Source organism: Anomalospiza imberbis, chromosome 25 (genome assembly GCF_031753505.1).
Source record: "Anomalospiza imberbis isolate Cuckoo-Finch-1a 21T00152 chromosome 25, ASM3175350v1, whole genome shotgun sequence".
Classification (NCBI taxonomy): domain Eukaryota; kingdom Metazoa; phylum Chordata; class Aves; order Passeriformes; family Viduidae; genus Anomalospiza; species Anomalospiza imberbis.
Genome location: NC_089705.1, coordinates 302053 through 313713, shown reverse-complemented (window position 1 = coordinate 313713; position 11661 = coordinate 302053). Strand labels below are relative to the sequence as shown.

Genomic DNA, 11661 nt, shown 5'->3' with positions numbered 1-11661 from the left:
GCCAGCCCCATGCTGCCAGCCCCCTGCCCTGCCCATGCGGCCAAACCGCCAAGCCCTGCTCCAAAAGCTGCCAGCACTGAGCTCCCACCACTTCCCGCTCTGGCTTTTCGGCCAGCACTGCCTGGCACAGGTACAGCCTCTGAATAGAAATCAAATTTTGCTCAAAAGCATTAATTTCTTCTGGATCATGGGGTACCCAGATGGGTTCCAGTGCGGGCAAAGGGAGACATTGAATGTGTTGCTTGAACGTGTTGCTTGAACAGCATGAAAAACTAAAGTCAAATCCCATTCTTCCCTGGGCAGTGGTGTTCCTTGTCTGGAAGGCTTGGATGAGTGAGGCATTGATACACTCCAGCAATGCAGCTGGCACCTTGGACCCACAGCCATAATCCCTTCCCTGAAGAAACTCCAAAGATTCACAGAAGTTGCTTTAATTGAGCTCGGCAAGGAGGCAAAGAATCGACCCTGTGCAACATTTCCCCAGAACCGGGGATTAACTTCCCTCATCATCAGCCCTCTGGATGATGCTCCCTGCCAGAGACAGGTGAGGAACCTGGTGTCCTGCACCTCATTTTTAATCTTTATCCCTAAAAACCTTTCCCAGGAAGTGCTCCCTGCCATAGAGACATTCAGCTGGATCCTGTATCTACTTCTGGACTGTGGGGTGTCAGTGGCAAAGTTACACAGGGCATTGCTGAGTTGTTTTGTGGCTTCCTAGGGAGAGCAGGGATCTGGGGAACATGACCTGGGCACACTTTTAATTAAAGGCTGAGAAAGAGCCTCTGCCTGCAGAACATCTGAGGCTCTGGGTGAGATGGAGTCCCCACAGCACTTACTGGAGTGGGGGGGGGGGGGGGTGGTGCTGGGGTGGAAATATGCTGGTGAAGGCTTGGATTGGCAGTTTTGGTGCGTCAGGATGTGCCCCTGGTTACAGATGTGGGATTCTGTTCATTCCCCTGTGGGGATGGGGGCGTGGGCACGGGGAGGAGGAAATGGGGATGAGGGGATGAGCGTGTGGGGATGGAGATGAGGGATGAGGAGGCAGGAATGGTGGTGCTGTGCCATAATCCCTGGGGCTGACAGAGAGATCTGCTGTGTCTTTGGCAAGTTCAGAGGAGGGGAAACAAAGCCCTGCACTCTGAGCAGCTCCTTGCAGAGGGTCCTTGCACTGTGCCTGCCTGGAGGAGAAAGTGCCTCTGGAACCCGCATTAGCACCGGCTGGGGGGGCTGCAGCAAACGCCTCCAGCTGCCAGGATTGACGTGGGATAATGCTTCATCCCAACTGCTGAATTCCCTGTGCTGAAAGGGGCGGGGGGGGGGGGTCCACTGCAGCCCCAGTCCCAGCGCAGGCTGGCCTGTCTTGGAGAACTGGGATCTTCTGGTGCACTGCAGCCTGGGGGCCTTTGCTGGTGGGGTGGAGAAGGGTCTGTGAGCTCTGAGTATTTCATAGGATCAGAGAATCATGGAGTAGTCTGTCTGGGAAGGGTCCTTAAAGACCATCCAGTTTCATCCCTCCCCCTGGCGTGGGCAGGGACACCTTCCACTGGAGCATCCCCGGCGAGGCAGAGCCCATCCTGCGGGAGGGCCTGGGGTCGCCGCTGGCCGAGGGGAGCCGGGAGCGGGGCGGAGGAAGGATCCCAGCCCGGCCCCTTCCATCCCCCGCCGCTGCCGGCCCCGCTCGGAGCCAGGAAAATCCCAAATCCCATCGATCCCGCGCCGCGATCGCAACTTTCCCACGGCCGGGAAGCGGCCGCCGGCCCCGCCGGAGCCCGCCCCGGGAGGGGCACCGGGGCGTCCCGTCCCGTCCGCGTCCCCCCCGCCCGACCCCGCCGCGCTCCGCCCCCCGCGGGGCCGGGGCGGGACCCGGGGCCGGGCGGAACCCGCCGCCCCCCCTGCCCGCGCCCAGACGTCCCGGCGGCGGCGAGCGGGGAGCCGGGATCCCACCGCCCCGCTGCCTCCTGCCGCTCCATGGCCCCGGCCGCGGCGGCGGAGCCCAGCGCCCGCCGCCCCCAGGGCACCGGCCCTGGCCCCGGCGGGAGGCGCACGGCTCGGCGGCCGCCGGTGAGTGCGGGGACGGGGGGACGGCGGGGGGACACGGACACGGACACGCGGCACCGGCCGTGCACATCCACATCCACCTCGGGCACACAACCCGGGCGGGATGCGCGCCGGACACTGAGCACCCCCGGACCCCCGTGGGCAGACACCGGGCACCCACAGGCAGGCGCTGAGCACCCCCGGACCCCCGTGGGCAGACACCGGGCACCCACAGGCAGGCGCTGAGCACCCCCGGACCCCCGTGGGCAGACACCGGGCACCCACAGGCACTGTGCGCTGAGGGGCACCAGGCACCCACGGACACGATGTACAAATCTGCTCCCACAGACACCAGGCACGCACAGGGACACCCAGACACGCGCACACACTCACATGCACACCCAGCTGTGCACAGATGTGCACGCACACTCTTGTGCAAGCCCACACAGAGGCACACGCATCTTCACACAGCCAAAACCCGGGAGCTGAGCAGACCTGCCCAATGCCAGCACTTTTTGCAATTCCCGAGGCTCCTGGCAGAGGACTGGGGTGAGGAGTAGCCCCGCTGCTGATCCCCACGCAGGGTTTGATGTAGACACTCCAGAGAGAAGTAGCTGGAAATTATCCCAGTGGGTCCTGGAGTTTGGGATCGAGAGGGCCTGTGTGCACAAGGGGCTGAGCTTTATGGCATGGAGGGGTCAGCGACTGCAGCCCAGACCCACGGCTCTGTCTCACCTTTAGGTCGGTTTAGATCCTTGCTCATGAAATCAGCAAGATGTGTCTTTTGCAGGGTAAAGAGTAGGGGAGATGGGGGTTAAAAAGCTGGGAGTTAAGAGTGATACCAGCTGGGAATACAGCTGGGAACTTCATCGCTCGCAGGCCGAGTGGGATGTGGGCCTGTGGAGCAGGGGATGGGATCTGTGTCTGTACCCCCTGGATAACCTGGGCCGTGCCTGGGAGCAGGGAGGTAGCCTCTGGACTCCATCCTTCCATCCCATCCCCTCCCTCCATGCTGGCAAGGATTTTTCAAAGAAGCAGCAGAAGGCAGATTTTCTGCCAAATTCAAGAAGTTTGGTCTTAATTCCCTGGAAATCTAAGCCTATGGATTTTTCTTTTACTCTCCTTCCTTTTCTCTTGGCTGCGAGGATTTGCAGGGTGCTTGGCCACAGCCTGCATCCTTGGGTGCCCTGCCACCGCATACCACTTCCCAGAGGCAGGAATTCTCCCAGGAAATCCCCCTCACTCCTCCCCCTCCTCCAAGTGAGCAAAGAGCTCTCTCCATTTAAATTTAGTCTGCATTATCTTGAATTTGGAGTTATTAATTATTTGCATCTGGTTCCTATCAAAAAAGTTGAGCAATGCAGATGTCCTGATTTCAGCACTGACTTGAGGGAGAAACACCAAATTTGTGGATTTTCATTGTGTCCTTAAACAATGGCCTGCCAGAAGCAGCCATGAATTACAATCACGCTCCCATCGCAGGGGTCTGACATGTCAGAGTTAAGCAACATCCAAGTTGTGTGAGCTCCTCACCATGGATGACTGCGGCTCATTTCCCAACCATGGAGATTAGACTAATTAGCAGAGCAAATCTGGGTAAGGCAAGCTCTGATAATTAGTAATCAGTGGGATGTTTCCACACTTTCTTTTGCCTGAGGGTTAGAGAGGCTTTCAGAGCATGGCCCCATTTTTTAGGAGCAGGGAGGAGTTAGGGGAAGTCAAGGTGAATGGAGGTGGAGCTACTGGTGGTACTGATGCCTCTCACTTCTCACGTCCCACTTGCCCATCGGGACCCTCGGGGTCAAGCACAGGGTGGAAAGCAAAAGGAGAGACCCCTGTGTCCCCAAATCACCCCAGCACCATCTTTCCCTGGATCATATTCCAAGTGACAGTAGTGGCCTTGGTGGCTCCTGACCACCGTCTGGGACATGTGACCGGATGATGGGAGGCAGGCACGGTGCTTCTCCACAGCCCGGCCAGGTGTGGGGGTGATGCCCCTGTTGATAGTTGCTTGGTGCAGGTGGTTTTGTGTTAACCCCTCCTCCATCCCATCCTTCACCTGGGAAAACCAAGGTCTTCGTGTTGCGGAGAGGGGAATCAGGGGCACTTCTGACCTTTGGGTTGTCAATCCCAGGGTCTTCAGTGTGGCAGCAAAGGTGAAAATCTGTCACAGCCCCAGTGAGACTCTCTGTCCAAGACCAGAAGGTGACTCCTGCTGGGAAGGGGATAATCCTTCCCATGCTGTGGTAATTAGCGTTACTGAGTTTATGTGGAAGTTTCAGTGAGGGAACTGAATTAATTATGGTTGATTAATGAGTGTCCCCAGCTGGAGCCATGGATTTTGTCACCACATTGGGAACACTTGTGTCAGGTTCACACAGGGAGGTTTTATTCCTTGGGAATGAGCCCAGGGGAGGCTCTGGACTGGGAGCTGCCAGTGGATGCTGGGATGGTGACAGTTTGCTCCTGCTGGGAAACCCCCAGAAATGTCTGGCAGATTTTTCTCCTGTTCTCTCTCTCTGGAGACCCTTATGTGTAGCCGAGGAAGGGAACTTGAAGTGAACTCAGAGAACTAGGGAAGGAGGAGGCACTGCACAGGTGGGGATATGAGGGCTCAGACCACCACGAGTATCCAGCATGAGGGATACACCATGCACTGGGATCACTGCTGCTCCCTGGCTGGCCTTGGCTTCAGTCTCCTGCAGCCAGGATGGGAAGTGGGATGGGGAAGGAGCTGGTGCCTGGGTACTGCTCCTGTGGTCGCCTCCTGCCCCGTGCCGGGGGCGGCGTTGGAGGTTGGGCTGAAAAGGAGTTATTTTTAAGCAACACATCTCACTGCAGACTGTCATTGCCATTCTCCATACCTTCCCTGTGGGTGGGAGAACCGGGGGGGCTCCAGCAGCTCGACACAGCCTCATACCCAGAAGGTCTTGGCTGCCTGGATCCCCTTTCCTTGTGGAGAGGAATTTGGGGGAGCTCAGCCACCACGGGCTTGGATGTTATAGGCTCCCCAGGGCTTGGATGAGGCAGAGGGGGCTGGGCTGTGCTCCCTGGTTTGGGGTCTCAGCCATCACTGTGGCCTTTAGACACACTGCAGGCTTTGCTGGCTGATTCAGCAGCAAATTGCAAAACCAGTTTATTCCCAAAATGAGGAGAGCATCTTTAAAGTCACAGTACTTTAGGAAAAGAAAAGGAAAACAGAGGTGGCTTCTGTTTGTTGGGCATTTCTTGGGTGTTCATTACAGCCAGGGCTGCTCCTGTGCCAGCTCCCGGGGCGATGCCCTGCACAGGACCTAGAGAATCCTGCATCCAGGGTGGGATCCTGAGTGCAGAATGGGATCATGCCTCGCGGTTGGGGAGCACAGCCTGGGATTGGGCATGGCAGCAGTGGGAACACTCTCCCTAGGGAGATGCTGGATTCCCTTCTGTGTGGTGGATGCTGTCCTGCAGTGAAGCCCTTTCCAGGTGTGAGCCAAGGAAAAGAAAAAGCTTCTGGAAGGATAACTGGCAAGAGGGATAAACCTTGAGGGGAAGGCCCTCAGAGTTGCCTGCACTTGGCCCTTTTCCATATGGCATTTCTGCATCTCCAGCCCATCACTGAGCTGGGTGGCACCTCCTGTGGCCCAGGACTGGAGTGGCACTCCCAGACACCATTACAGCCTCTCTTCCCTCAGCCAGAGGGAGATTTGGAGGCCATTTCTGCTTTTTGATAGCCTTTGATGTTGGAAATTCAAACTGGCAGTGTAGTCATGGTAGGGGCAGAGCATCCCAGGGACACCCAGGGGATGTGAGGATCTGCCTGCAGGAGGGACCCTTCCCAAATTTCCCAAATTCAGCAGACCACCCAGCTCTGCTGCTGTCAGATGCATTGGGATTTAGTGTCAAATTTTAGGAGAATCAATCTGCGAAGGCGGCCAGAGAGGATTGAGGTGGGAGGGTGGAGCCAGCAATGTGCCTTTGTGATGGGAGGGATTAGAGAAATATTTGGGTTTATTTTAATGTCAGGCTTATTGCGAGGATTGGGATTAACCTGGCAGCAGAGCAGTGCTCATCGGGCTCCAGTACATTTACAGTTCCATACTGTCATTCCTTCCCACCGGGAATGGAAACCTCAGAGCTGGTCCTGGTGAGCCACAAATGCCTCCGGGCTGGACGGAGGTGGCCAGGAATGCTGAGCCACTGCCTGTCCCCAGCGTGGGGCCGGGCTGTCCCCGAGCTCCGTTCCTGTGCTCTGAGCTGTGTCTGATGCTGCTGCTCTACCCTGGGATTCATCCATTCGCGGGAGCGTCAGCGGCTGCAGGGTGCAGGAGGGAATGACGGCGCTGGGTTTTGTATTTTTGAAATTTATTTTTTTCTAAAAGGGTTATATAACCTTGGGGATTCTATTAATAAAAATAATGGTTTTGAACTCTGGGAACAACCAGCCTCAGCAGTGAGCAAGGAAATGCTCCAAGTTCAGAACACGGCAGCGGGCACATAAGGGACAGGCACTCTGGGCAGGAATAGCGGCCAGAGCTACAGAGGGTATTCCCCACCTGCAGCCAGATTGGTGACATCTGCCTGTCCCTCCTGCCAGCACCTCTGTCCCTGTGCCCAGGGAAGAGGAGAGGAGGTGGGAAGAGGATTGTTTCAGCCCCAGTGTGGTCTGGACCCTGTGGATGTGGGGTGGGTGGGCACCTCTCATCCTCCTGTACCCATTCCCAAGCAGCCTGAGGTGAATCTCAGACTGTATCCAGAGCAAAAGTGTGGCAAGAGCAGCCTGGTGCAGCCCAGGTGAACATCACCTAGACCCAAAGCATTGTCCTGGATGGGATCCAAAGGATGCGTGGTCCTCACAGGCAGGATTTGGGAGGTGCTCACGGTCCTCACAGGCAGGACCCCAGCGAAGCTTGTTCTCCCCATGGGATGCACAGGTGGGACACCAGGGATGCTCCTGGTCCCTGTGGACACTGGTCTTGATTCCACAGCGGGGGTTAGAGAGGTTAGAGGAACTGGGGTTAAAGAGGCATGGCTGAGACTCCGCAATAAAACAGGAGGTGCCTGGTGTGTGTTCAGTGTGAGTTTGGGGTTGTGAGCTGTGGGGTCCTGTTCCCCCCAGTCAGTGCCCAGGAGCTTTCTCTTGCAATGTAGAGAGTCATTCTCTTCTGAATCCCTAAGTAGCCAGCAAGGCATTTAAAGGGTTTGCTATAAAAATTGAGAGAGTTTGAAGCTAAGATGGCAATTAGAGAAAATTGAGACATAACCTTAATCAGGGCATTTGGAAGCAAAAAGCCCACAGTCTTTGGGATGTGTTCAAGTGTTCAGTGGTTTCCCTTTAATACCAAAATATTGAAAGCCTCATTTTTCAGGATGATCATTACCTTGGGTTTATTGTGTTTCTCCCTTTGCCATGTGAGATTATCAATTTATTTTTCAGAAAGCCTTAACACCCCACTCAGCAGTGGCCTGGGGTTTGGTCTGGTTTGTTTGGGGCTTTATTTTTTTTCCCCTTTAAATCTCCCTTACTCGAGTTGTCACAGCTTGACAGCCTTGTGCCAGGAACAAGCTGTCATCCTGGATCTCGTATCTTTAATTCCTTCCCTCTGATGCTAATAACACCTTAAGATGATTAACTGGGGACAAAAAGTAGTATTTTTCTGCTGTTTGGATGCTGGTCACTGGCTCTCAGCACTTAATTCATCTTGGGGAGTGAAATTGTAGTGGTCACCCCCTCCTCCTGCAGGGCTCTCCTTGCGTTTAGTTTCTGGATTTGATTTGCTGAATATCCATGATTGTGTTGTCCAAATGCTTTTCTTGACAGTTTAACATGCAGTGGGGTAACAAGCTCCCTCCCACAGCATCCCTTGGCTGGGGACCACCCTGCAGCTCTCCCTGCTCACATCCCCTTCGGGATGTTCCTTTGGGAGCGGCCTGGGCAGCATTTCCATGCTGGCAGTGCTGGGAGACACAGGAGAGTTCACGGAGACCCCATCCCGCCCCAGCCCCACTGCCAGCCGTGGCTGGGCATGCAGCACCACTCTGCGAGGACATGGATTCCTGTCAGCATGAGCTTATTTATATGTTTTTAAAGATGTTTTTGGTCTGGGACTTGTTCAAGGCCTGTTTTAGCTTCCCAGGGTTCCACTTATCCCAGGCACAATGGTGCCTGCCCAGCTGATGCTTCCTGCCAAGCTGGTCACCCGCTGTGTTGGGCAGCAGCTTCAACACCTTTTTGCTCATCTAGGAAATAAAGTTCTGGATAAAATGACACACCATGCAGTGTAAATCCCTGTAAATCCCTAGATGTGGAGTTTTATGTTGGTGTGTGTGAGGGTAGGATCCTGGGGATGCACTGAGCAGGTCAGAAGAAGTAAGAGACAGCAGAAGATTGGGGAAAACACCTCTTTTAGCTTAAATTCTCCATGGATTGGTGGGTCCTGCCGTCTAATGAGTGCCTTGATGTTGGTTTAGGTTTTTAGGTCCTGCTTGGATCATCACTCATAGGGCTCTGGGTGGTGTGGCTGTGTCAGACCTTTCATTTGAGTTTCCAGGTGCCTCAGTTTCCCCAGCAGATGAATAAATAACCCCTTCCTTCACTGCTGCTGTGGCAGACTGGGGGTGGCACCTTCTGCAGGTGTTGCAGGACTGGGGTGACCCAGGACAGGTCCTTAGGCTGCAATGCCAGCAAAGGCTCTGTGCTGGGTGTGGCACAGCAGGGTCCCAGCTGTCCTCGCTTCCTGCGCAGCTCAGGGGTTTAGAGGGATGAGTTTGGGAGCTTTGGGAGTGTGGTTGGAAGGGATGCCTTAGCCCTTCACTCCTGGGTGAGGAGAGAGAAGTGACTTGAGGAAAGAGGGGAGCAATTGGGCAGAGCAAAGCTGCTTGTCCCTGCCTGGTGTAACCTGTGGGCTCGGTGTCCTTATGCTCCGGCATCCCCATGCTCTCAGTGTCCCTGTGGTGCCCATGCTCCAGCATCCTGGGCGCAAGGATCCCCAGTGATGCCTGCTCACCTTTTTCTCCTCCCATCGTGCAGGAATTGCGGCTGAGCCAGAGACCATGACTGCGGAGAGCACCGAATCCAACGTGCCTATGCGGGAACCAGAGCATGGAGGGCCCAAGGTGCCAGTGCCCCTCGTCCCAGCGCGGCGCCAGGGCCGCCGCCTGCGGCGCAAGCCCCCGACAGAGCCCTCGCTGAAAGGGCAGCTCCGCATGCGCTCACCCGCAGGGGCCTTCGTTATGGTGGGCATCTCGGTGGTCCTGGTGGGCATGACCATTGCCGTGGTGGGCTACTGGCCTCACCGGGGATATGGAGGCAGCGGGGCCAGCGCGGGGAACACCAGTGTGGTGGGGGACATGAGGAGGGAGGTGGCAGCTGGGCGCCACATGCCCCACAGCGAGAAGCTGAAGCTGATCGGCCCTGTCATCATGGGCATTGGGCTCTTCATCTTCATCTGCGCCAACACAATGCTGTACGAGAACAGGGACATGGAGACCCGGCAGCTGATGCAGAAGGGGCTCTACAGCCTGGCAGTGGGCCTGCCTGAGGGGACCAGCCCCGAGGACGGGCACTGCCAGCATGGGGACAGCCAGCCCTTCCCCAAGGCCAATGCTGAGTGTTTGGAGGGCTGTTACCAGGTGGACCTGTCCTGTCAGCCCTGCCCCAGCCCTGGCAGCAAGTGGTCTGACTGCTACAGCCCCAACCGGCTCCAGGCCATGGCCGAGTTCCTGCAGCACCCGGCAGCTTCCCCTGGGACCTCTCTCGGCAGCCTCCGCTCCACCGAGGTCAAGCTGAGCCTCCCGTGCCACGCTGGAGCCGAGTCCCTCCTGTCCTCGGCTGTGGGGGCCTTGACGCTGCCCATAATCAAGCTCAACAACTGCTTGCTGGATGGGGCAGCACGGGGGGCTGATGGCAGGGCAGAGAGGGGCTCTGCTGAGCATCCCCCCAAAACACCACAGCTCTCCCGGGCTCCGCTTTCCATTGGTGACAGCCCTGCACTCTGCAGCCAGGGTGGTGATGGTGGTGGTGGTGGCCACGTTGTCATCAACATGGATAACAGTTGTCCTGGTGCAAAGCCGCTGGTGGGGCTCAGCTCCGATGTGCACCTCCACACCCCGGGACATTCCAAATCCCTGGACCTTGGCCGGCCAGGGGTGCTGCTGGTGGCCCCCATCAAGGACCGTAAGAACCGGAGCTGGCCTCGGCTGGACCACGTCAGCCTTGTGGGCTACGCCAAACTGGAAAGTACTGGCGAGTCCTCAGACCAGCTGCTGGAGCCCAGCGAGCCCCCAAGCCGGGGCGAGCCCCTACCCAGCTCCTGGGTGGTGGGGATGGAGCAGGGCACACGGGTCTGATGTTCCCAGCACCTTTGGGGGACTGTAACATCCCAGTCCCTCGTCCTAGCCCCCAGCACCCACCAGCAACCCCAAAACCCCACATCCAGGAGGCGTATGGGGGCAGCATATTTAAGCCAATGCCAAGAGGAAGGTCCTGACCCTCTGCTCCTGGGTGAGGACTCGCCTAGGTGGGATGTCCTGCCGGGTGGATGCCCTTGGCCTTATAAGCCCTTCTCCTGGTGGCTTTTCCAGAGGAGTCCTCGCTTTGAGACCCCACATAAAATGTGGGATAGGGACATGGGGGCAGGTGAAGCCCCACCAGCCCCCACAGCACTTTATCTCAGCAGGGTTGGGGTGGGGAGATGCTTTGGGGGGTGATGTCCTCTTATCCAGCCTCAACCCACCAGAAAATTTACTTAGCCAGAGCACGTCGGCCCAACGGGGCTATTAAATATTATCTGGATGCCATGTGGTGCTGCCTTGCCTCCTCCTCTTGCCTGTGGGATGCCTGGGAGGGGCAGTGCCTGCAGCAGTCTGTCCAGAGGGTCTTTGAGACTTTGTGCCCCCACCCAGACTCCACTAAAGAAGGAATGCTCCATAACCAGCTGCTCAACATTCATAGGATGAGGTGATAAGTACGAGGTTTGGGATTTTTATGGAGAGAAGGGATGCAGAAGGTGCCCAGGGAGTTGCAGGCAGTGAGCCAGGTGCTGCTGCCCACCTGGGGTGCAGCAATTCTGAGAGCCTCTCAGTGGATCTGGGTTTGTTTATGCTGGTTTTTGGTGGGATGGAGGATGCAGGTAGAGAGGTAGGGGAGTGTCAGTGCTGTTTTTGCCAGGTCCTGTTTGGTGCTGTTCTGTTACTTTGTGCCTGTTGGATGCAGAACAGGAGCTGTATGGGATGAGGCCGGAGAGGCAGCCTCAGCACTGGGATAGATTTCTGGAGAAAAGGGAGCTGGGGGTTCATCCCATCCCTTCTTACTCCCTCCAGCTCTCTCTTGGGCAGGAGGAGACCTGGGATGCCAGGGCATGTGGAAGGATGGATTGGAGCAATGGGACAAGGACAGCTCTGCTCTCCAGCAGCTCGGGAGGCTTTAAAATGGCTGTGGCAGCCTAGATGGGATCTTTGCGTTTTGCCTGTCCAAAACCAGGGCCTGTTGGGATGGCTGAAATCTCTTTTATCTGTATGAAGTGTTTGTGGGAGGGGTTATTCCTGTCTCTGCTTCTCCCTCTCTGGTCTGAAGTGAACAGTGTCACACCTTGCTGGGAACCACATCCTTCTCCAGATCAAAACATCCCAGTAAAATCATTTGGA

At 56.5% G+C, this 11661-nt stretch overlaps 1 protein-coding gene across 1 annotated transcript; it reads left to right on the top strand.

The window, feature by feature from the left end:
- Positions 1-1878: 1878 nt before the first annotated feature.
- Positions 1879-10815, top strand: TMEM200B (transmembrane protein 200B). Its single transcript, XM_068172461.1, has 2 exons — positions 1879-2061; positions 9047-10815. The coding sequence occupies exon 2, from the start codon at positions 9070-9072 to the stop codon at positions 10363-10365; it is 1296 nt and encodes a 431-aa protein (XP_068028562.1). The 5' UTR covers positions 1879-2061; positions 9047-9069; the 3' UTR covers positions 10366-10815.
- Positions 10816-11661: the final 846 nt, after the last annotated feature.

Excerpts from the sequence above, each read along its gene's own strand:
- TMEM200B (XM_068172461.1), top strand. The coding sequence starts at position 9,070 with ATGACTGCGGAGAGCACCGAATCCAACGTGCCTATGCGGGAACCAGAG.